The sequence below is a fragment of the Aspergillus glaucus genome (assembly GCF_001890805.1).
Source record: "Aspergillus glaucus CBS 516.65 unplaced genomic scaffold ASPGLscaffold_4, whole genome shotgun sequence".
Classification (NCBI taxonomy): Eukaryota; Fungi; Ascomycota; class Eurotiomycetes; order Eurotiales; family Aspergillaceae; genus Aspergillus; species Aspergillus glaucus.
In genome coordinates, this window is record NW_019170456.1 from 1335599 (window position 1) to 1359087 (window position 23489).

At 48.0% G+C, this 23489-nt stretch overlaps 12 protein-coding genes across 12 annotated transcripts; 3 read left to right on the forward strand and 9 right to left on the reverse strand.

Moving 5' to 3' along the window:
- The first annotated feature begins 162 nt into the window (after window positions 1-162).
- On the forward strand, window positions 163-1070 carry ASPGLDRAFT_144277 (60S ribosomal protein eL22). Its single transcript, XM_022541815.1, has 4 exons — window positions 163-230; window positions 334-369; window positions 430-626; window positions 689-1070. The coding sequence occupies exons 1-4, from the start codon at window positions 216-218 to the stop codon at window positions 813-815; spliced, it is 375 nt and encodes a 124-aa protein (XP_022404087.1). The 5' UTR covers window positions 163-215; the 3' UTR covers window positions 816-1070.
- On the reverse strand, window positions 1054-3207 carry rex3 (putative RNA exonuclease Rex3). Its single transcript, XM_022545915.1, has one exon. It carries the CDS (start codon window positions 3063-3065, stop codon window positions 1134-1136), a length of 1932 nt encoding a protein of 643 aa, XP_022404088.1. The 5' UTR covers window positions 3066-3207; the 3' UTR covers window positions 1054-1133.
- Window positions 3208-3235: 28 nt separating this feature from the next.
- ASPGLDRAFT_1171123 (uncharacterized protein) lies at window positions 3236-4217 on the reverse strand. Its single transcript, XM_022539838.1, has one exon. It carries the CDS (start codon window positions 3944-3946, stop codon window positions 3452-3454), a length of 495 nt encoding a protein of 164 aa, XP_022404089.1. The 5' UTR covers window positions 3947-4217; the 3' UTR covers window positions 3236-3451.
- A 2423-nt stretch (window positions 4218-6640) lies between these two features.
- Window positions 6641-8147, forward strand: ASPGLDRAFT_1171165 (lipase ROG1 family protein). The gene is made up of 2 exons (XM_022539839.1): window positions 6641-6759; window positions 6836-8147. The coding sequence occupies exons 1-2, from the start codon at window positions 6707-6709 to the stop codon at window positions 8106-8108; spliced, it is 1326 nt and encodes a 441-aa protein (XP_022404090.1). The 5' UTR covers window positions 6641-6706; the 3' UTR covers window positions 8109-8147.
- A 549-nt stretch (window positions 8148-8696) lies between these two features.
- ASPGLDRAFT_23414 (uncharacterized protein) lies at window positions 8697-10162 on the forward strand (the record flags this gene model as incomplete). The annotated part of the gene is made up of 3 exons (XM_022543285.1): window positions 8697-8783; window positions 9207-9515; window positions 9641-10162. 3 exons carry the CDS (start codon window positions 8697-8699, stop codon window positions 10160-10162), a joined length of 918 nt encoding a protein of 305 aa, XP_022404091.1.
- A 359-nt stretch (window positions 10163-10521) lies between these two features.
- On the reverse strand, window positions 10522-11174 carry ASPGLDRAFT_23415 (uncharacterized protein; the record flags this gene model as incomplete). The annotated part of the gene is made up of 2 exons (XM_022543286.1): window positions 10522-10820; window positions 10991-11174. 2 exons carry the CDS (start codon window positions 11172-11174, stop codon window positions 10522-10524), a joined length of 483 nt encoding a protein of 160 aa, XP_022404092.1.
- Window positions 11175-12684: 1510 nt separating this feature from the next.
- On the reverse strand, window positions 12685-12993 carry ASPGLDRAFT_1509712 (uncharacterized protein; the record flags this gene model as incomplete). The annotated part of the gene is made up of 1 exon (XM_022542199.1): window positions 12685-12993. One exon carries the CDS (start codon window positions 12991-12993, stop codon window positions 12685-12687), a length of 309 nt encoding a protein of 102 aa, XP_022404093.1.
- Window positions 12994-13448: 455 nt separating this feature from the next.
- Window positions 13449-13853, reverse strand: ASPGLDRAFT_55842 (uncharacterized protein; the record flags this gene model as incomplete). Its single annotated transcript, XM_022548162.1, has 2 exons — window positions 13449-13487; window positions 13560-13853. 2 exons carry the CDS (start codon window positions 13851-13853, stop codon window positions 13449-13451), a joined length of 333 nt encoding a protein of 110 aa, XP_022404094.1.
- Window positions 13854-14744: 891 nt separating this feature from the next.
- Window positions 14745-15434, reverse strand: ASPGLDRAFT_43955 (uncharacterized protein). The gene has a single exon (XM_022545916.1). The coding sequence runs from the start codon at window positions 15251-15253 to the stop codon at window positions 14903-14905; it is 351 nt and encodes a 116-aa protein (XP_022404095.1). The 5' UTR covers window positions 15254-15434; the 3' UTR covers window positions 14745-14902.
- Window positions 15435-15924: 490 nt separating this feature from the next.
- Window positions 15925-17145, reverse strand: ASPGLDRAFT_120689 (phosphatidyl synthase; the record flags this gene model as incomplete). The annotated part of the gene is made up of 2 exons (XM_022540162.1): window positions 15925-16873; window positions 16937-17145. 2 exons carry the CDS (start codon window positions 17143-17145, stop codon window positions 15925-15927), a joined length of 1158 nt encoding a protein of 385 aa, XP_022404096.1.
- A 739-nt stretch (window positions 17146-17884) lies between these two features.
- On the reverse strand, window positions 17885-19770 carry ASPGLDRAFT_43957 (uncharacterized protein). The gene has a single exon (XM_022545917.1). It carries the CDS (start codon window positions 19685-19687, stop codon window positions 18119-18121), a length of 1569 nt encoding a protein of 522 aa, XP_022404097.1. The 5' UTR covers window positions 19688-19770; the 3' UTR covers window positions 17885-18118.
- A 1938-nt stretch (window positions 19771-21708) lies between these two features.
- Window positions 21709-22838, reverse strand: ASPGLDRAFT_43959 (YqaE/Pmp3 family membrane protein). The gene is made up of 3 exons (XM_022545918.1): window positions 22423-22838; window positions 22161-22295; window positions 21709-22103 (listed from the first exon to the last, which is right to left on the reverse strand). The coding sequence occupies exons 1-3, from the start codon at window positions 22437-22439 to the stop codon at window positions 22082-22084; spliced, it is 174 nt and encodes a 57-aa protein (XP_022404098.1). The 5' UTR covers window positions 22440-22838; the 3' UTR covers window positions 21709-22081.
- Between the last annotated feature and the right edge of the window lie 651 nt (window positions 22839-23489).

Genomic DNA, 23489 nt, shown 5'->3' on the forward strand with positions numbered 1-23489 from the left:
TGCATGTGACTAGCTCGTACCCTACTCTCAAAATAATAGCCCTATTTCCCAATTAGGACTAGTCGCTCGCACCGCGCGACGAGGGTTGGTTATCGACAAGACGGCTCCACCACGAAGATTTCTTTCTCTCGATCATCCACCAGGCGCAGGATACTCACTTCTTTGCGTTCATTTTTCTTTTCAAAAACACCCAAATCAACCCCATACCAGTCACAATGGCCCCCGTCACTGTATGTCCTCCAAATTCATGAACCGCTTTGCTGTTCCCCCGGAAGAAATTCTGGGATCCGACATTATGGAGCAGTAGGCTAATTCCGATTTTCCTGTACATAGGCTCGTGGTCGCAAGGCCCAGAAGGTCACCCAGAAGGTATGCGCCCATTTTACTTACTCTCATGAAATCGCAATTGAAGATGCTAATAAAGCACAGTTCGTCATCAACGCTTCGCAGCCCGCGAGCGACAAGATCTTCGACGTCTCTGCCTTCGAGAAGTTCCTCCACGACCGCATCAAGGTCGAGGGCCGTGTCGGCAACCTCGGTGACAAGGTCGTCATCTCCCAGACCGGTGACGGCAAGGTCGAGGTTGTTGCTCACATTCCCTTCTCTGGTCGCTACCTCAAGTACCTGTACGCACACCTACAACATTCAAACCTACACGGAAAGACAAAGGCAGGGCTAATGAAAACAGGACCAAGAAGTTCCTCAAGAAGCAGCAGCTCCGTGACTGGCTCCGCGTCGTCTCCACCTCCAAGGGTGTCTACGAACTCCGCTTCTACAACGTCGTCAACGACGAGGCTGAGGAGGACGAGGAGTAAATTACTCCGCTCGAGACGAACGACAATCTACGATCATGATCCGTGCTCGGTCCATTTAAGGGGTTTCCATGAAAAGACGGGAGCAAGGCTGGGTCTTGGTTGGGGTATAGATGAGCTCTTGTGAGGAAATGCTTTTCCTGCGCTGCGCTGGTCGGTCCGCGTATTGCCTGTGATAAGGCATTGTTGGATTGGTCAGTGCGGTGTTTCTACTCATGACGTTACGAATGGTAGATATAATGGAGCAGTCTTTTACCCAAACATTTATTACTCGTAGTATCCTATGCAACAATAGATGTTGTCCAACGGTGCCATGAGCACTCACGACAACCCCTTCCTCTTAACCCCAGCCCCAACCCCCAAAGCCCTCTCTTGAGCAGCCTCATTCTCCCCCATCCCCGTCCCCTCCGGCGGCACAAGCTTCCCACCAGCAACATCAATCCCCCACCCCTTAGACTTCAACACCTTCCACGTCTCCCCAACCTTAACCCTCACCAAATCCCCCGTCGAAACCGCATCCTCCTTCGAATCATGACCCCTCTCACCACCCGTCTGAATCTCCCGCTCAAGGAACTTCCTGCACAGCGTCTTCAGACTCATTCGGTTGGGCAAGCCGCCGCGTGGGGCGGGGTAGAGGATCACCGTGTCGATGACGGTAGGATGGATGATGCGGCAGGCGTTGAGGTCGTTGTCGATTGCGTGGCCGATGATCGGGGTCGTGGGTTGAAGGTGGGTGAAGAGGAGGGAGCGGGCGGCGGCGGGGGAGTCGACGACTTGGAGGGGCTGGTTTTCGGTTTCGTTTGATACTGGGGTTGATTTTGATGGGTCGTAGGGCACGGCGTTTGCGTAGTGTTCGGGGAAGACGCCGGAGAAGCGTGAGTTGAGATCTAGGACTTCGCCCATTGGTCGGACGAGGATGTCGAGTAGGGGTTTGCCATCAGGCCAGCTGACGGCTGTGAGGCGGATGAGTTCTATTCCAAACGTCGTGTATCCCATTTCGCAGTCGAAGCATACAGGCGGTCGTGGTCTCTTATCCGGCTGCCAGGGCGTTTTCTCGAACTGTAGAATCGACGCGAGGCGTTTCGTTTCTGAGACCTTGAAGACATGCGTGTCGCCTTTCTTGCAGCCGGGCGATGTACCCAGCGATTCGTTACAGCAAGAGTAGTATGCCTCCCTGGGTCCCGTGATGTGCTCTGTTTGCGATTTTGGAGGATACATCGGTTTCCCCGGATGATGGGTACACTGTCCTCCGCTCGTCAATGAACCATCAGGACGCCGTCCGGGCCAGACCTGGAATCGTCCACCGCATCGAGCGCATTGTTCCCAGCCTTGGGACCCTTCGACGCCCTTCTTGGCACTTTCGATTTCCTCCTTTGACGGCGCGCGGGTGACGTAGCCAAATCCTTCGAGACCTTCTAACGGCGTGACCAGTTTACCGACAATCGCGATTTCTTCCCTCGCACTTAATCCAGTCGTGAGATCCTTCGGCTTGGACGGCTCCTGAACCGGCTCGAACTTATAATACCGAGCATTCAAATGCGCCTTAACCTCATTCGCCCAGTCCTCCTTGCTCATTTTGGACAACTTAACAATCCGAAGCTTAATAACATTCCCGTATACACCTGGATTATCCTTCGCGGCTTTTTCCTCCTCATCAAGCGCCATTGTCACGAGCTCATTAGGAGACAAGACCAGGTACTTATTCCCGCTCTTCTGATCTTCCGCTAATTTGGCATTGAGCTTCGACATGGCAGAATGTAGTTTGGTCAAGATAGATAACCGCACACCGTGCGATGCAGGCGCTTTGGTGAGCATCCGAGGATTCAAGCTTTCCTTGCGCGCCTTTCTTGGTGGTAGTTGGGACGGTGTCGTCGCTTTTGTAGGTGCATTCTTCTCCGGTGTTGATACCGCGCGTGGAGGCGGTGGTGATACCTTTTTCGACGTTGACTGCAGTTTTGCCGGATCTTGAGAAGCAGGTTTTATGGGTTTGTCTGTTGATTTCTGTGCTTCTTTTGCTGGTGCTGGCGAGGCGTTCTTCCGGACCTTATCCGCAGTCGCAGTCGGTTCTATCTTCCTCCTCTTGGGGATCGGCGTGCTTGCTGGGGTCGCATCTTTTGCTGATGCTGGCTGTGTACCCTTCTCTTTATCAAGAAAAGACTTGGTATTCTTGTGCGAAAATAAACAGACCAGAAGCGAGCAATCCTGAGCCTGAGGACATGGTACGTCCTTGAATAGTCCAAGGGGAGGGAACATTATGATAACAATAATTGTATGAATAAGAATGGGTGGGAAAGGATGCTTTGATTTATGAATAAAACGATTGTATCATCTCTGCAATTCGGTACTTCAAGTAATAGAGGATGTCATTTCGGTGTTCAGGTTGCTATAACTGGGAGATGTCGGACGGAAGTTCAGGTGATGCGCCGGCCGTGATCTTCATGTTAGGATACAAAGCCGCATAGCGGACTTATGCATGTACATAACACGCACATGCGGTTAATAAGCACCCGCACATCACATGACCGCGACATAAAGTCTTAACCTCGCTGATGGCCGAGGACAGGACATCAGCGATTAGTACCGTGAATACTACGCATATACTTCTCATAACACTCACTGCGCTATCTATAGACCTTCTCTCACACTTCAGAAGTGAATATTTTTGATTCAGTAGCTTTAGGTCCGTAAGAATACAAGAGGATTAATAAAATAAAAGCAATAAATAACTTGGGAACAAAAGCACGAAGAGTATCTATCGACTGGCGAAGTTGAGGACAGCCAAGGAGATCTGCAAACAAAACAAACAAGTCTATAGATGCCTTATCTTTGAGGAAGAAACTAGCCAAACAACCATAACTACACAACATACAATACAAATAAGATATACAAGAATCTAAACAGACAGTACCCCATACCACCGACAGAATTATTGCTCCCACACTGGTGTTGTCTGCAGTTCGAGGCTTTGTAGCGGAGCCGGTGCCTGGAAACAAAGTCGGTTCAAGGCTGTATTTGGTGTCGGGATGCCAGGAATGTGGGCGGTTTGAGCCAGCCGTCAAGTATTTATTGGCAATATGACGGGTATTGGACATCTGGCTGAGCAAAATAAATGATACAATATACGCATAAGACATACAAGATTATCGAAAGTACACGAGCTCCTGCCATGATTCTTACTTCATTCGGTTCAGACTGTAGAGTAGCCTTGACGTCTTTTATGACGTCGTTGTATCCGATTTAAAACAGTCTTTCTGTCGTGCCAATATGATAATATCGAATATTGCATTCTGCTCCATCTCCAGGCTTTCTTGTAGTCATAAACCTTTTTAGACCAAGTATAATTATCCACGGCTTTGTAGCGGGTATTTTGGTATAGGTACAATGCGATGAAAACTGAGAATGGGGGAGGGGGGAAGGGCGAGGAGGGCAATAAATTGGAAGGAACAACGGAAATGCAATGGAGGAACTGAAGGTTGCTCATCAAAAGATCAAATACAATTATCTACGGCAATGCTTTTATGAGGACTTCGATATAAATCTTCGATTTTGGAGGTTGCTGATTAGACCGTACATACAGGCAGCGCATGATAATAATGTCTGATATGGTTCGGCTACTTTCGCCCTTCAAAAATTCGAGACACCTCCCCTGAAATTGCTATTTTTATTAATGGATGGGGAGAGAGAAATGTGCAATCATAAGCGACATCAGCAAGTATACCATATATCCTAGACACACGCCCGAAGTATAACTTCTCCATTGACTACGTTGATCGAACTTTTCGCAACCAAGACAATACCGAGTCAGCTTCGAAGGATCCTGGCCAAATACCTTTCCCTAAACTCTGTGTAACAGCCACCACAGTCGACTCTGAAGTGTCCAGTCTAGACACATGTGCAAGACAACGCCCACCATCCTGTTCATCATTTGAACGAGATATCCAGTCCCATAAATCTGGACCATGGCAAACATGTACAGATTCCCGAGAATTTCTTTTCATGTCATGAATTGCAGAGGGCACCTCAAATTGAGTACAGGCAATCGAGTTGTCGCCATCACTAAGAGAGAATATTGTCACGGGCTCAGAAACTAGCAGATAAAACGAATAATATTCATATCTAGACTAGGTAGCCTAACGACGAGAATATCGAATCTGGGGAAGAAGAAGAAAAGGAAATCTATCTAGGCGATGAACGGTCTTTATAGGCATTTGTGTGGTGCGGCTTAAGCCCTTGTTTGCCCACATTGCTTGTATGGCATCGTTTGATATGTTGGCGCTGTTTGTCTGGCGTTGAGCCGTTGAGCCGTCACAAATATAGCATCAAGTATCACTGTTGAGTCGGCGCTGCATTATGTAAGAGGTATTTTTCACCTCTTGCATTGCTAGACTTCTCCAAAAGGCCATTTTTAACAAGATTAATATTGTGTGCATCACTAACTGTCCTCATAAGGTATTCCATGATGATCTGTTTTCGACTGCGTAGTGTCAATGTAAGACAAGGGCATATGTCTATTAGCCCAGCCCACCAGGTACACATCCATGTGGTTGGATCATCCACTAGTGACATCTCGTAGAACTCTTCTCGTGGATGCAGTTTCCGACATCTAGCGCAACATGCCCATCGGCTGTCTTCAAGCTGAATCAGAAGTTTCATTCGCAGATAGTACTCTTCTGCTTGGGAGAATATCTGGAGAAGGAGCTCTATTGGAAGACTGAGAGTTGTTGTAGGCTCAGGTTGTTATATAGGCACTAGCTGCCATAGGCTATATCGGTGCTAACGGTGCTATGTAGGATGAAGTCTCCAACAATCTGGCTGAGAAAAACGAACGAGACCTCAACCATCAAAACAAGCATCAAAACAATCACACATAAGTATCCGCAGAGACGAAATACGCATAGCGCATATACAGGACTGGCGAAAACACAGGAAGCATCGCAAGTCGCCGACAGTATTTTCATTTCATTTGCTCGCACTGGCGCTGTTCGAAGCGCAGAAGCTAGGTGCTTAGCCGGAACCGGCCCACGAGTTGTCAACCCGATGAAAGTGTTTAAGTCTGCGATAGAGACCTTCGAACCTCGCCTCCAAGCAAGTCTTCACTTTCTTCCCGCGAACTTGAAAAGTGCGAGGGAATAGAGGCCAATATCAGGAAAATGGAGGAGAAGTACAAGGAGCAAATCAACAAATTGGAGCAAGACCACAAGGAAAAAAACGGACAAGGCGGTTCAAGGGGCGCTGTTTGGATGCCAGGAACTTGGGTGGCTAAAACTATAACCAAACCAGCCTGCGTTTTAAAGGCGCTGGTAAATTAACGGAAGTGTTCGAAACCGTGATAGAGGCTGTCGACCTTTGCGTCCGCAGATTCCTTGCCTTTCTTCAAGGTACTATTGTCGTTTTCTTTGTGCTTCTTCTTCAAGCGCCTTATCTGGACTTCATCGGCTTGTTTCCACTTGGCATACTTCGGAATTTGATTCTGTTTTGAGCCTTGATCATATCTTGTCTTCGATTTTGGTCTCATTGCGACAAGCCGGCGGAAAGGGGTATTGAAACCATTGCTTAAACGGGGATTCGTATAGAGCTAAGGTATAAGCAAGTGGGTAGTATTCATTGTTTATGGTATAATCAGAAAGAAGAACAGAACGAGTGACAATATCTAAATCAGGAAGGCCCCCCCGCAAGACCCACTAGTTAGTTAGTTAACTACGAATAATGCCTCACATGCCATATCCACTAGGCAACCACGCCAAGCAGCTTATCTTTAGATTGCAACAATATCGCAAGATAAGGGCACACTAGCCCCAGGCTCATAAAGATGCGACGAGGGGCTCAATTGAAAATCTTACTCACCCTCTCCCTGCGCTGCGAAAAAAAGTCCCCTGCAACCGATCGATTCTGGAATGGCCTCAACGAGTGCATCTTCAGCAAACCATCTTTGCGTGCTCGTCCACGGGTATGTCCGCTAAACTTCCCGCCCCCTGATGACTAAGAATACGGGGTTGACTGACGTTCCGGTATGAGAGGAAAAGGTTATGGGGAAATCCAACACATTTGGACTACGTGGCTACGTCGCTGAGGGAGAGATACGGGGCTGATCGTTTGCATATTCTTGCTGCTGAGCGAAATGCCAGAAATTTCACCTATGATGGTATCGAGCTGGGTGGGGAGCGATTGGCGCACGAGGTGGAGGACACACTGGATGCACTGGCAGGACAAGGACATACGATCAAGAAGTTGAGTGTTGTGGGTTATTCGCTGGGAGGCCTGGTAGCCCGATATGCGCTAGGGCTGCTCTACGCACGCGGATGGCTGGATAAGCTGGAGCCCGTCAACTTGACGACGTTCGTAACGCCGCATGTTGGCGTGCGCACTCCGCTGAAGGGCATACAAAATCATATCTGGAATGTGCTGGGGGCGCGAACGATCTCTATGTCTGGAAGACAGCTTTTCATGATTGATTCGTTCCGGGAGACGGGTAAGCCCCTGCTCAGCATTCTGGCTGACCCCGAGAGTATCTTCATCAAAGCGCTGGCGCGATTCAAGCATCGATCTGCCTATGCGAATATCGTGAATGACCGGTCTGCTGTCTTCTACACCACTGGAATCTCTAAATTCGACCCGTTTCCAGACCTGGAGACTACCAACTTCAACTATGCCAAAGGCTACGAGCCAGTCGTCGTTGATTCAGACGTATACACCCTTCCTCCGGAGGGAAAAGAACCGAACCCACTTGATTCCCACGCATGGCACAAGACGATGAGAATCATTGCCAACCTCCCATTCTGGCTTTTCCTCCTCTTCTTTGTCCCCGTAGGCTCGTTCATTTTCCTCCTGAACGCCGTCGTACAAACCGTCCGCAGCCGTCAACGCATCCGTCTCCATGGACAGGGGGAAACGGGGGTCTTTTTCGGAAGCTACCATGTTCCACTTCTAGTCCAGGATGTTCAAAATGCTGTCGAAGACGTTTTTGAAAACATCAACTCCAGCCAAGACCCTGACTACCTCTCCCCGGCTGACGAACAGGACGTTGAACTTCCCAAAGACGAGCACACCTTGTCGCCATCATCCCCCCAAGCACCAGAGATTGTATACAATGGACTAAAATACCCCGTTCTGGCCCTCACACCCGCCCAATTCGCCATTATCGACTCGCTCAATGCCGTCGGATTTCGTAGATACCCCGTCTACATCCACAAGCACCGACACAGTCACGCAGCGATTATCGTACGAATGCCAAAGAAAGGATTCGAAGAGGGCGGGGTTGTCATCAAGCATTGGCTCGACAATGAGTTTGTGGTTTGAATATCCAAGGCGGACAATAAAACACTTTGTACATTGCCTATTCCCTTCCCTATTGTACATATCACCAACGCGAATGTTCAATATGTTCCTCCAAAGATTTTGTGGCAGCGAAGTGTCTTCGGTATGAACTGAGAAGAGTTCCCCAGCGTCATAAACAGGATCCTTCGGCGTCTGGTTATGGTATTGCGCAATAGCAGCAGCAAGAACATCTTTGGGTTTGTCTGTAGACGAACAGACTTCTCCCCCTTATACTCTACGCGAAAAACCCAAAGCCTCGAAGGTAAAATCCTCCTTTCCATCTAGATTGTGTGCAATAGCGTTCGCAACTCGGAGGCGTACTTGTATCGTCCGGCATCCCTGGTATAGCAGCCCTCCTTTCTCGTAGCTTTCGGAGGTCACTGGTCACGGATCGCAGGCTTCGAGGCTAGCATTAAAGGGAGCGTAAAGGAATTTGAATGCTCTAAGAATTGAAGAATTGCTGGTTAGCTGATGTCCTCAGTAACAAATTAGAAGCAAACGGAAGAGGGAGAACTTGTTCCAACCAGGACCCTTGAGGGAAGGTAGTATTCATCGTCACCAGCGACAGTCATGTGTATTTGTGGCATCATGCAGACCAAAAAAGCTAGCTCTGTCTTTGCGTCAGTTAGCTTCTGGACTTTCTCATTCTCATCCTCAGTAAGCATTGACATTCATACCTCATGTGGCATCTGTTTGGTTGAAGTGAGAACCAGTAGATAGTTGATTGAGGGAGAGATTCCCTGGGTTCAAAAAGGTCCGGTAGCCTAACACAGCCTCTTCCAGCGGTGGTGAGTAACTTGTCAAGAAGGGGGACTGTGTAGAGATGAAATACATGGCGAGCAGAGTCAAGAGTCTAAATTTCAAGACAAAACCAAGTCAAGTGAAGAAGCTGCACTTTCATTACCATGTAGAAACACAACGACAATCCGATTCCCTTCCCCACGCTGTTCCCTCACTGCACAGAAGCCACTCGAAAGCGTTCCCGACACGGACGTGGATTGTCAAAGCTCCTTCTGCAAGTCACAACCAGCCAGACCGTCCAGCTTCGAGGCACACTGATAACTCACACTACTCCCAAAGGGACAAAAACTTCCTCCAAATAGCCACCGCGGCAAGCGAGAAGCAAAGAGTCTCAGTGATGACACAAACTATTTTCTTCTTGCTTTGCAGAGGCCAACCAGATTCAGATGCAGTGTGCTGGAGCTCGACGATGTCCAAGATGTAACTGAGAAGGACACACAGAGCCGCAAACAAGTACACTCTGGCGTTGGTCAAGTTCGTGAAGCGCCATCCAGTTGCTTGCTTGGGAAGACGAGGGAAGTCGTGTATCTCGGAGTGCACCGTACATTGACTAGGATGAAGTTGCAAACGGAGGGGCCGCATAGATATGTATGGTAACCGGAATCAAGAGTTTACAGTTTGAAGACCAAAGGAAGTGAAGTGAAATCAATGAAGCTTGACTTTCATGACTAGTAGTACATACTGACGCCGATTGATCCTAACCATCACTCCAGCTGACTCTGACTCAACAACAATCAGACCCTTCCCTCACAGCATATCTGCCACTCCTACACCATGCTACTCACACAAACCGCGCGGAAGTCTGCCGTCTTCGTGACATGGACACTGCTGCAGGTCATCATCAGCCAAACCCTTTCCAGGGTAGAACCTACACACTCCCAGATGTTTATCGTCTTACGACGGATAAAGTCAACGGTAAGAAAGAAATAAGCGGCCTCCGCGAGCAGACACAAAAGCCTCTGCTGGTACGGCAGAGACCAGCCATAAACATTTCCAAAGTGGTAGGCTTCTTGGATCTCCAGGGCGTAGCGAAGAAAGACACTCAAAGCAAGCACCTAGTAGGTCTTGGGGCCCGCGAAAACAGCGAGAAGGAATACGAGGGTGGAGGAGTTAAAGACGTTTATGATAGAGAGCAACGCGATGGTGCTATTGGGCGAGAGAGGGTTCATCATCGTGAAGTGATAGAAATGGAGATTCGGAGGATGAGAATTAAGAGGATGGAGCTCGACGGATGAAAGAAAGGAGAATGAAGACGGAGAAGATGGTTGACAGAACGAGGGAGGAGCTCCTCGCAGCTGTGTCATTTAGACTGTAGGTGCTGAATAATACACACAGGGCTGTTTGCACCACAGGAGAATCAGGTATGAATGCTACGAGTACAGGACACCAAATAAAATGGAGCAGGCTCAATTGAAGAACAGGAGTATTCAATTTGCTTATATACATCTTTCAATTGGTATGTAGCAACTATAGGGCTGTTACGAGGTTTATATTCTGGTATAAGAGCGTCAGGGCTACTGAGCTGTAAATATTTCCGTTGGCTGACTATCATGCTTAGGACGCTCAAGTGCTCTCCAGAATCTCTGCAAGTCCATCAATTAATTGATTGGGAATACGAGGGACATTGCACAGACGAGATATGTGGCGAATTGAGACTTGATCTGGATACAGCATTATCATTCCTGCAAACATAGTCCATCAACCATTGCTCTTTTGATTGATTTGACCACAATATGACACCCTCGATGACAGCCCACGGTTCTCCTACCCACCCCCCCTTTCCTCGCTGAATCATATTATCCTCCCACGAAAAAGCCGCTATAACGTATTCGAATTCACCCAATGCTTCACGTTTGTCTCGTATACCAATCGTAATAATCGTAGCCAAAGCACCTATTATAATCCATCAGCAAAATATCCCCAAAACACCTCAACCCATATGAAAAACCCACCAAATCAAATCCTCCCCATCTCCCTCCGAAAAATAACCCATACAGCAAATGAGAACGAAAAAGTCTGGATAGCAGTGCACACCACAAGCTTCTTATGCGCCGTCGCCCAACCAAACTCTTTGGCACCATCGTAAACGTCGACAAGGTCCAAGGCGTAAGTCATCAAGACCCAGAGGGCCACGATCAAGGCGGGTCTGGGGTGAAGCAGTCTCGCGAAGATCCAGACGATGGCGCTTGCGAGGACGACATCTGAGCTCGTGGATAGGGCGAGGTCTCTGTTGGATGGGAGGGGCATGGTGGTGAAACTAGGAGGTTTGGTTTGGTGATGGTTGATGGTATGGATGGGTGGTGTTGAAGTTGATGAGTTGGTGGTGATTGAAGATGAAAGGTTCGCAAAGATGAAGGAAGATAGTTTTGATTGAAAGAAGTCGAGAAGAAATCCTCGAAGATGTATATGCTGAATAATACAGGGTTGGGGCTGCCAATGTTTGAATACTGTCTGTTTGTATCTCGCCACCCAAAACTATCACTGATCTAGATGGGTCATGATTGGTATATAAGAGTGGAAAAGCTAATATAACTTCTACGATTAGAACCACAGCACAGAGAAGAAACCACATTCTCATTACTAGCCATTAATCCGTCAATCCCCAGCCGTCGTTTTGATTCAATCGACAACAGCCTGAGACATTTTGACAATCGTATTCATACCCAGCGACCCCAACAAATCATCCAAATTGATCTTGTATCCCGTACGTCAAAAGCCATCATGCAGTTAGATCGTCTATTGTTGAACGAGTACCTATTGCGCTGTCCATCAGCCAAAGGGTCTTTCAGAAGCCATCTGTCAAGTTTCAAGGCACTCACACAATCAATCCATAGGCCTCGCCTACACACCCCAAAATATAACCCACGCAGCAGGCCTGAAGTATAACCCGACCAAACTCTGAGAAACCATTTCATTCTGATCCCGGGACACCCAACCGCTTTGCTCACTACGATCATAGACATCGAACGTGTCAGAAACAAAACTCGCAAAACCCCAGCTAGTCATGACCGCGGCGCATCTGGGATGGTTGCTTTCCACGAGGACCATGACTGGGGCGAGTCTCATCACGACGGCAGTAATTATGTAGAAGGCAAATTTCTCAGTGGAACTTAGAGCGGTCAGAAGGTCTATCATGGTGGTAGTCCGTTAGGTTATTGAGTTGAAGGATATGAAGAGTATTAAATTGTAGATCTGCATAAGTGTTAATATGTCGAAAAGCATTATTCAGACTATTCTTGCCTTTGTGGATGTTTGAAGGATGGAGAGGAGAGTACGCCAGCGAGGTAGGAGGAGAGGTGGAAGGAAGTAGGGGCTGAGGTTGAAGTACAGTGTAGGTTTGCTGAAGCGCATCTAGATGCTGAATAATACTTTGCACAAACCTCACCAAGTACGAAATTAACTTGGGAAGAGAATCAAAACGCAAGAAGAGCATTCAGATAATTTGGATTGGTCCATCTAATCAGAATACACGAAGCAATAGCTACGTACGGATTCATAAAGGCTAGCACGACCCCGTATGTCTGGCATACACCAAGAGCGAAAGGTTACTGAGCTGTAGATTTTATTTGTACCCTCAGCTACCCTAACCCATCATCCACATGGCATCGTATACCGTGTATGTCGAGAACCACCGTGTAGGAAGATAGCACCGTTTATCGTCGACACAAGTACCTACTGCGCATTATAAGGTCAGCCAAAACGTGTCTCCGAACACATACATACATCAGACCTCGAGGCACACATATCACCTACCTCATTATCCCCTAGGCCTCGCCCACACGTCCCGAAAGATAACCCACATAGCAAGTCCGAAATAGATAGCCTCCATAGCATAAGAGACCATCAACTTGTAGCCATATGGCGTCCAATAATGACCTCTTTCACAGAAATAGATATCAGAGAAGTCGAAGATATAATGAGTCAGGTGAAAGAAGGCCACGACGGCAGCGAACTTGGGATAATTCCATCTTGTAAAAATCCAGACTGAAGCAGCGTTGATGACGACGCTGACAATGCCCCAGAAGGCGTTGTCGTTGTTGGTCGATAAACCAATGGGGATGTGCATCGTGATGATTTGTGATGATTATTCAAGGTGGTGAGATAGGAAGGAGTTGAGCTTGAGGTGAAGTCATGGAAGAGGCTTGGGAGAGACATCTAGATGCTGAATACTGCGTCAGGCACGGAGTATAATGGAGCAGATAATCAAAATACAAGACTATGCTGGTATTATAAACATCGAGATAACTGAAAATAGGAGTACATAGAGTTTTAAGTATAAGTACGGACTTATTTAAGACCGACCCCATAGGGCTATCTAGCATATACCAAGAACGAGAGTTATCGAGCTGTAGATTTGGCTTTCAATAATCCTCACTCTCAAGAATCTCGTCCATATCCCTCAGAATCCGATCAATTCGACACAATCTAACGCCAAACCCGACAATCGTACCCTGTATCCCCACTGCACCGTACCATAGATATCCTGCCGCGAAAGCCGCCATAACATATTCCCCACCTCAATCAATATCTCACATACGGCAAGGACTCGCGCCGAAGCGCCTATCGCAAACCATCACAGTCAGCCCACCAAGCCAATCAATCAATCAGTCAACACGCATAAGGTTAACAAACCTCCCGCTGTCTCTCTCTAAACCTCCAATAAATACCCCCCAACGCAACCAGATAATAAAAAACCGAGATAAAATGACACGCCATATTCTGTTTCTCGAGAAGCGGCCAGCCCTGCTGCGCACCAATATCGTAGGCGTCAACGCAGTCCAGTGCGTATTCGCCCAGGAGCCAGAGAGCTGCCATTATGGCGAAGATGGGACGAGTCCAGGTTGCGAAGGCCCAGACTATGGCGCTTGGGATTGCGGCGTCGATGAGGAGGATGTAGAGGGAGACTATGTGGTTCCAGAAGATCATTGTGGTGTTGTGTTGTGGTGGTAGTTGAGGGGGAGGGAGATGATAAGAGGAAGAGAGCGTGCGTGTTTGAGAAGAGATAAAAATATGTTTGCAGGAGTTGAAGTTCTGGTTGTTGTGCAGTGAAGGGTATGTATGTGCTGAATAAGCTGTTGAACCCTCACCAGGTACGAGGTACAATGGAGCAGATAATCAAAAGACACGAGCATTCAGGTAGTTTTTATACGTCAATCTAATCAGAATATACAAAGCAGCAGTATAAATATGGATTCATTAAGTCGAACCTATAAGGCTCGCTCGTAAGAAGAAGCTTGTCCATCCCAGGATCCTTAACCCGACAACAGCAACCCAATATCCTCCCCGACAATTGTGCCCAGTATTCCCACTGTCTGCACCGTACATAGACCTGCTGTCGCCATAACTTATCCTCCGGACCTCCATCAACCTCGTCTGTACGGTGGGAATCGTGTCGACAAAGTCCTTATTACAAACCATCAGCAACAACATCCACCAGATCAAAGACAAGCGCACGCGCACCACTCACATCACAATGCCCTCTCCCGCACCCTCTTATAAACGAAGCCCATAGCAACCAGAAAAAAACACAATCGCCATACCCACACATGCAAAGTCCTGTTTCTCATCAAGCGGCCAACCCCGCTGCGTGCCATTATTATAGGCGTCGATCAGTGCTAGCACGAAGCACCCCAAGAACCAGAGAGCTGCTGCGGCGCCAAATGAGCGATAGGTCCAAGATTCAATAATCACTGCAAAGCTTGACATGGTGATATTGAAGACGATGAGGAAGGAGTTGGTGCTGACGTGGAGGATGTTTGCCATGTATTGCGATTCCATGATTGTTGAGAGAGATGAGGAGGGAGGTAGGGAGGGAGGGAGAGGGAGAATGCTGGTTTAGAAGGAGATGAAGAGAGGTTTGCAGGGACTGAGGTTCAGGTAGTTGGCGTGCAGGGAAGGGTGTATTTGCTGAATAACACGCAGCCCTGAAGCATACACTAAGAACACACATCTAACCTACATCAAGCGTGAGCCACTCATCCCATCCCACCCCTCCTCCAATAACAACCCCCAACCCACCCAGAAAACAAACAACCTCTATCACAACACCCACCCCCTCCAAGCCCACTGGCCACATCCCTATCCCCATGCCCACCTATCCCAGCAACAGCAAAATAAATACCCACCAAATCCAACACATAATGCGCCAGCAACCAAATCGCCAAGATAACGCTAGATATCGGATGGATCCATTTCGCAAAGAACCAGACTATAGCGGTTGATATTGTGGTGCTGAGGGTTGTTGTCCAGGCGAGGGTGTTGATATCGTTGTTGTTGGAGAGGAGCGTTGTGAGAAAAGTTCTGGTTTCGGATGATGGGCCTGGCATGGTTTGGAGGATTCAATGAGGAAGAGGATAAAAGATAAGCAGAGGAGGATCGGTTGGTACTGGGTTTTGTGGGAGACGAATCATTGGTTTCTAATAACGGTAGTAGAAAGTGATGAGTCTTCGTCCATCGGCGTGCTTCGCGAATAAATCGGTCATGTACGGAGTACTCCGCACACCGGGGGTTCAATCCGATGGTTACTACGGGAGAAATGAGCTTTCCAATTATGTACTATCTAAATGCCATTCGCGACGCAAATCAACGATGTTATATAGAAGCTGAATAAGACATAGGGATTTACTGCCGATCCTTGGACTCTGGAACCCCACTGCGGAGTGACTCGCCAGGTACAAGTACTATGTACAAGGAGCAGGTACTCGAAAAACAGAAATATGAAATAGTTGGTTGGTATTTGATTGGGTATATGTATGGTTTTATTGTCACTACTCTATGGGTTGTCTTAGTATATCCACCTCAAACAGTCATAAACAAAAAGGTAAATCAAAATTATCATGGGTCATGAGATGGCATGGTTTATTTATCGGACACTCCGGATGCCAAATGAGCGTCAATCGGGGAATCTCGTGTAAACGTATATACAAAGAATTGCATATGTATGTGTAAAATAACCAAAAAGAAAGGAAAGAAAAGAAAGGAAAATGGAGTAAAGAGCTCAGTTGCGAAGACAAGCAGACTCCGAATCAATCCCAGAGTCCACATCGTCAACCTCGCCCTTGCCCCTAGCCTGCTCCCGCTCAACGGCATATTTAACCGCCTCGAGAACATTCTCGCAAGTATGACCAGGCTGATACCGGGGTGTAGCACCATCCTGGAAGACACCCGTCTTCACAAGAAGCGACATCCACTCGGCTTCGCTAACGTCGTTGAACTCGTTGGTACCACGCACATCCGACTCGGGGGTATCCCCGACGAAGTAAACGGTGCGCGGGGGCTTGTTGATTTCGTGGTTATCCTTCCGCCACTGCTGCAGCAGACGCATGGCGAAGTGGTACGTACCGAGCTGCGGTTTTCCAAACGCAATGGTCGACAATTTTCGTCCCGTGATGGCCTTGTAGACGGCCTCGAGGGATGCGCGCAGGGCACCCATTCCAAGACGGCAGTGTTCGTGTGAGGTAGCCCAGACAACATCGGTGTGGGAGAAGAAAACAGGGGGTCCTTCATTGCCGGTTTGCGAGCGAGTGCCTAGGTGACCATTTACACTCATCAGACAGTCAAGGATGATCTGCTGGTCACCAGCCCAATCCCGGCTATCAGCGAAGACGAAAACAGCTTCGATCTGAGTGTTTTTCAGGTCTCGAAACCGCGAGTTTTTGTACTCGTCATCGGTTAACCGGCGAAATGGTGTAGTGTCGTCCTTAGTCTTGATGATATCCCCGGGGGTGATCACGTCCTTGAACCCGTATCCTTCTGCAACAATTCGACATTTTTCTCCCTCGCCACCGACAACCAGCACAGTGTGGTATTTATCGGCCATCTCACGCATTGGGGTGTGGCCACAGATGAACTGGCCAGGGGAGATATCCAATTGTAGTTGTTTGCTGAGATCGAGGCATCGTTCTTGTTCGGTCTTGCCACCGCCATTGGTCACGAAGATATACGGTCTAGAGAGTCAGCATGGGAATTGAATTAAAGAATAGTTTCAGAATGACAAGGGAAGTACATACACCTTGATCGAATACGGGTTCTCCCCGTTGATGTATCTCAACGCATCAATGGCCTCCGGAATAGGCTGTCCTCCTCTCAATAGAACCCCATCGATATCGAAAGCGAACGCAAAGTTATCAGAGACCGTAGCAGGTCCATCTGAGACGAGCGAGACGCGGTCTGCATTCTCGTGGTTCTCGACGTACTGTTGTGCCGTGTGTCCCACCATGGTGTATATGTGTGTATGTATATGTCTAGGTGTATGAAAAAGAAGGGAAGAGGAAAAGATAAAGAGTTGCCAAATTTGTCTAGTTCAATTTCTGGGGAAAAGAGAGATGGGGGGAGAAGGTCGCCGAAAAGTCGGGCCGGGGTCTTTCGTACAGCCCCGAAAACGTCGACGGGTGGCCAGTTCATTCTTTTCTTCTTTCTTTTTTCTTGGAACTGACAAATCACGCAAAAGTTGAAAGAGTGTTGATGTGGGTCTGATAAAGCGGGCCTGAGAGCTGGCTTGCAATTGGAGATTACCAGATACTGTAATTGGTATGATATCAATTGCTAATCATCATTATGCTCTGTACTGAGTGATAGATATACATTCAAACTGGTAGATAACATCATTGCTCTGCGAGATTGCACTACGGTCATTGATATGGACTCGCAACGACCTGTTATCGATAACACCCCATGCAATCACGCCCAAATCGTATCTTTCTGATTGGTCAGAATTCTCCACAAACTCTGAGCTAGAATCGGTCTCCGCACCAACGGGATGATGTCAGGTGGGTCTGCCTCGGTAACGGTTTGGTGGCGTTCCATTTTTAGTTAGTACTTGCTTGTAGTATGTATGCATGCAGCTCGTATTCAATAGAGGGGTATGCGGGAAGATAGAGAGGTCAGTGCCTGGGATACTATGTAGAATATATATTTTTGTATAGATATATAGGAGTATCAAGAAGGACGGAAGTGCAGGCAGAAGAGTCAGACCGGTGGCAAGAATAATATTCTGGGTGTACCACAATGTTAGCCAACCAATGATAGCCATCTTATCGCCCTCAATCCGGTTTCTGATGTCAACCAGGGACTATCGGCGATCACAGTGATCAATATCAAAACGTCACCTCAGCAAATCCGGAAAGGGAAATTATGTAATTATGTACAAGAAGTCGCTAATGTCATATCATAAGTCATTTAGAAAAATTCCATTAATCCACCCGTAGTATCAAATCCGCACCCTCCTTCGACGGCGTCAAATTACGCTCAAACACTGACTGTCTCTTGGCAGGTTTACGAGTGATAGTCTTTTCAACGGTGGGAATAGAAGTACCAATTGACAATGACGTCGGGGTAGTCATAGTGCTACTACCACCAGTAGTGACCTGCGTCAGGGAGTTTCGACTAGGCTCATTCCAATAATCATCGGGTGAATAAGGAGAACTTATAACAGGTGTGTTAATCTCCCGGGACTTGCCACGGCGGATCTCAACTCGCTTAATATCATGCTGACGGACGATACGCGGTCTGGAGACTATTTCACGTGTTGGTTCGAGATTGGGGGTTTGGGGATTGGGGTGGTAGAAGCGCTGTTGCGGACTCCCCGTGGAGAACCCTATCCGGCCCTGCAGACTAGGGTTGGAGAGGCTGCGTGTTGGGGTTCTGCTTTCTTCGCGGACGGGTGTGAGTGGTTTGAGGATGCCTGAGTGGCGGGATATTCGGGGTGATTCGAGACCGCTGTAGTCGAATCCGGTGTTGCTCCAACTTTCGGTTGATGGGCTGGGGTAGGAACGGCGGTTTGCGATGCGAGCTGGTGGTCGAGGTTGGTTGGTGTCGTAGTCTTGCCAGTAGGAATAGTTATCGTCGTAGCCGTCATCCGACATAGATGACTGTGAACAACGCCCTGGTGTTGCTGTTATGAAAGAAGATGGCCTGGGCTCGGGTTGGAGATAAGTCGGCCTCAAAAGACTATCTTGACTCCGTTTAGGTGGTAAGTGATCCTGTGATCCGAAGCCATACATCATGGCTCGAGGGTTAGCTGGTAGTCCAGCCATTGGTCTTTTACTATTCATTGGCCTGGGGCCTAGCGGGCCAGAGAAGTTAGGGTATCCATTAGAGAGATGACCCTTGGGTCGTGGGACATCTTCTTCGAACATGGTAAACGCATCGCTATTCGATCTCGAAGGTCTAGGGCGATCCCATTTCAATGGCTCGGGCAACAACTCTGGTTTCTCCGGTAGCAACTGATCAGATCTCGTCCGTTGAGTTGCAGGAACGCTCCGCGGCGTGTCCACTTCATCAAACAGAAACTGCGGTAACGCATGCGCAGTCCGTTCTGGATCCTCACCAAACCCACCTCCCCCATCATGATGATAATCATCATCCACGTCCGTCACAACAACAGCCGGATTCGCATTCGGATTCACGGGTCTCGGCGTAGGCAGAAATGGCGACATCAACCTCGACGTCTCCATGGTCGGGATCTGATCTGGAGATTTGGGCGGAGGTTGCGGGCGGTAACCATTAGGGCCGGGAGTCGGCCGTCGAGGAGGTGGTGCGTCAAAGTCTGGAGGCTCTGACATTCTTCCTCCGATTTCGAAGTAATACGCATCATCTGCTTCTTTGCGCTTGCGTCGCATTTTCCTCCACCAGAAGAATATGGCGATTCCGATGAGGAAGGATCCTGATAGCCCCGAGGCAAGTGACACACCTACAACTCCCCCTGCGCTGAGCGAACTGGAATCTTGATCTTCATCTTCATCTCCGCTGGCTTCTGGCATGGAACTGGGAGACTGAGATTGAGACTCCGTAACGCTACTTGTAACAGAAGCAACTCCCTCCGACCCAGTCGTCGACACCGGACTCTGGAATGTCGTGAGAACAGGCGAAGTCACAGAAGTCTTAGACCCAGAGGCCGTCGTCCCCGAAGCCGATATTGTTGGTGCATTCGTATTACCAGAAACCGCAGTGGACGTCACACTCGGCACCAGCGTAGCAATAATAGTAGCATGCGTCTTGGAAATAGCACCCTTTATCCCATCGCAGATTTTATAAACATCGTCGCCTGATTTTTCCACCACATCGTCCGAGCAGTAGCCCATTATGCATTGTACAATGCCTTCTCCTAGTGTATACCCGTTCTCTGTCTTCGTTTTGCAGAAACAGTCTGTGTTGGATCGGTTTGGACATTCGCTTGTCGGGAATTGGGATTCTATGAAGCGTTCGGCGCAGGAGAATGCACAGTCTGGGGCGATTTTTGCGAGAGAAACGTTAGACGCGCCGGAGGCGAGATTTAGTAAAGTGAACAACATAAGGATAAAAAATGTCATATATATTCGGATCTGTGTCAAAGAAAAGAGTAACATATTGAGCGGATATTTTTGGATCCCATAGTTCAAATTGGAAGAAGTGAGAGGGAAGAGAGAGATAGGAAGAGAGCGCTCTTCCCCACGCGAGTCCGGATTGAATTAATTGAGATATCAACCATTTTTTATCAGATGTAGTAAAACATCCTTAAAATAGTCTGTTCGCTGTCTTTGAGTGGTTGGGTCAGCCTTAGATGCAGGGTAAGTAGGGCGCTACGCTGTACTCTGGAGAGGGCGCTTAAGTCGCGGTGTCTGGGTCATTGCTTCAGGGCTGTGGGCTTTGTTTGTCTGTTGGTAGTTGAAGGATTGGTGTTCTTTACTTTCTTGGATAAGAGTTTTAAAGTGAACTATAACACAAATAGTCTTTGTGCAGACCTGGAGCGACATGTCTAGCTTCAATGTGGGGTGAAAGATTGATCTACGCATGCTGCCATTCTGAGACAGCTTTGAACATTTAATAGCAGTTTGCAGCGGACAATCCAGATCTCAGCTTTATGATCCCATTTTTTGTCGTATCTGGACACCATGCTCAAACGAACTTGTCTCGCAACCCTTGTCCCAGTAGTAGCGTGACTCTTTAGAAGGCATTATCACTCAGCTGACCATCTTATATTCGAACCATTATGGACGAAGAGGCAAACATGGAGAACCCCAGGAGCCGCAGGGACGCGGCTATTCTAGTCACCAACGAAAGACACTAGAAGAAAGAATCTCACACACCAAACTGAGCCGCAGTTTCGCTGATCAGCGGTTCAATCATCGTCGCGACGTCTGTAATCCAGATCCCTCAAGAAAAGCAACTGCGATAACCTGTGGCGTTCGTTTCAGTTCAAAGTAAGCATGGTAAGCATCTCACACATAGCTCGCTGATCTTAACGTGTTATAGGCATTGAATTGAATCCAGGCGCCCGATATATAGCAAAACAAATAACACTGAGATCATTGCGGCGCCAAAAAAGAATAGTGCCTGGTCGCTAAGTGCACTGGCTCCATAACCAAGTCAACTCGAACGAGAGCGAAGAGATTGCCTCTGTTAGCGCCGCGATGGAACCAGTGAGAATTGATTGACAGCATGATAATAATAGACCTGGCGATGATGATGAATTGTTTTATTTGGCGGTCCGCTGTCCGCTGTCAGAAGCAATACGCGCCGTGTTGGCGCCGAAGCTGCAGATGATGTCAGATCAGGTGATTTGTCACGAAACGCACAAGGCTGTGGTTTTACGAGAACCTCACTGGCTCTAGACGCGGGCACGGGAAATATGTATGTGCTTGTGCTATGGATTTTACTATTGGACTGGGCAAAGTCTATTTGCGACTGGTTGACATCGCAAGACGTCCGGAGTCAATACGTGCAAATACTCTGTAATGTCTATTGTAGTTGTTTTTGCGTAGGAATTAAGCCTTGCCATTGCCATCAATCATTAAACTAAGCATTGACAACGATAAACAGGGGAATAAAAGGCCCAGTATCGCAACAAACGGGCTGGTATCATCCGTAACAAGAAAAACAAAAAGCAGAAAATCCTAAGACATGAAAAAAAAAATCCGAGCCAAATCATAAACCAGTAGAAAGGAAATAAGAAGATTCCGCCGCCGTTTAGATCGGGCTTCGAAGTAAGTGGGGGCCGCATATTAGGCTGCTACGATCTCGGCCGGATCTTCTCGGAACCTCGTTGACAACACCATTCCCACCATATGAGAGAAGTATTAGACGGTAGGGAGTAGATGGTTTGTGAGATCCGATCGGTGATATCGTGGTTGCGCCGAACGGAATCACACGAGGCGGCGGGGAGGGCTAGGCATTCTCTAGTATTTAAAGATGATATAACTGTTGAGTAGTTAGTTATGCTGAAACGAAGATTCTCGGAGAGGACATAACACGTACATCGCGTGGATGATACCAGGAATCCAACCCAGGATGGTCAAGCAGATGTTGATCAGGAAGTCCGCGCCGCATCCGCGCTCCAGGAAGACACCCAGAGGGGGCAGGATGAAGGCCAAGATGATCTTGCAGATGTCTCTGTATTAGGCATTACATTAGCATGCAGACTCATCAAATCGGTCGCATAAACGAGAAATTCAGCTCCGGTCATCCAGCGACGACGGATGAGCTGACAGAGCAGGGATATAACAAGGAGACGACTTACGAAGCAGTGAAAGGCATTTTGGCGATGAAGGTAAGAGATCAGATGGGAATCAAGAAGATTTGTTATGTTAATGAGTAGAATAAGGAGGATTTGAGACGAAAGACAGTGCGCCAAGCGAAAATAGAGAGGAAGAGAAAAGAATCAGGAGAGACGGACGGGAGAGCAGCGACGGACTTCTTAAATATGGAGAGGCGGCCGTGCGACTTGCTTTGGAGAGGGGGCAGAAAGGGAGTGGCCGGAGTCATGCTGGCGTAGGGCCACGGCACGATACTTGCTTGATTAGGCAGGCGGAGAGTCGCAAGGCTTAGTCACTGCGTCCTTAGCGGACCCCATACGTCATAGGGTCACCCGCCAGCTGTGGCTGTAGCGAAAGCTGATTGGCTGGGTCCCTGCTAGGGAAACGTTAGATTTTCCGCCTGCCTAGAAGAGATCTTCATTGACTCGGACCCTCTGACTATGTCCTGAGTACTCTTAAGTACTCCGTGTACGCACGAGGTCGCTACTCTTCATTTCTTGAGTTGCGTCATCTTGAATCCATGGAAAATGGCTCAATCCATCTTATTTCACAGGGTGGCCCTGTAGAGTGCTTGTGGCAGTGAATTGAATGATATTTCACTGCCTTGGCAGCCCATACAGAGGCCATACAGAGTCCAAGGTCTTTTTTGGTTGCCTGGAAATGCTTGGCGCGGTGAATGAAACTAGCGTTATATAATTGTGCATAGCTCCATCCAGCCTTACGAGGTGGCTTCAAAAAGGCTGAAGGTTTCTAATTTTGCAAATCCGCCTGATGACTGGTTTTGCTAAAGTTTAGATGTTCTCAATCTTGGATCATTCTCCGGGATCTCTGGAAATGACCGGGATAGCATCAGCCACTCTCGTCTCTTCTCTCGCCTCGACATTCTCAACGTGTGCCACAGTTTGTCATTTAGAGTACTCGTTGGACTCGGTACGCCGTACAAAAACCCTTTATTCTTCAAGACCAGGTGACAGTTATGTCCTACGCTAAGCCACAGTAGTGTCATTCTACTAGTATGTACAACTTGTAGAGATGTGACTTCACCGCCTTC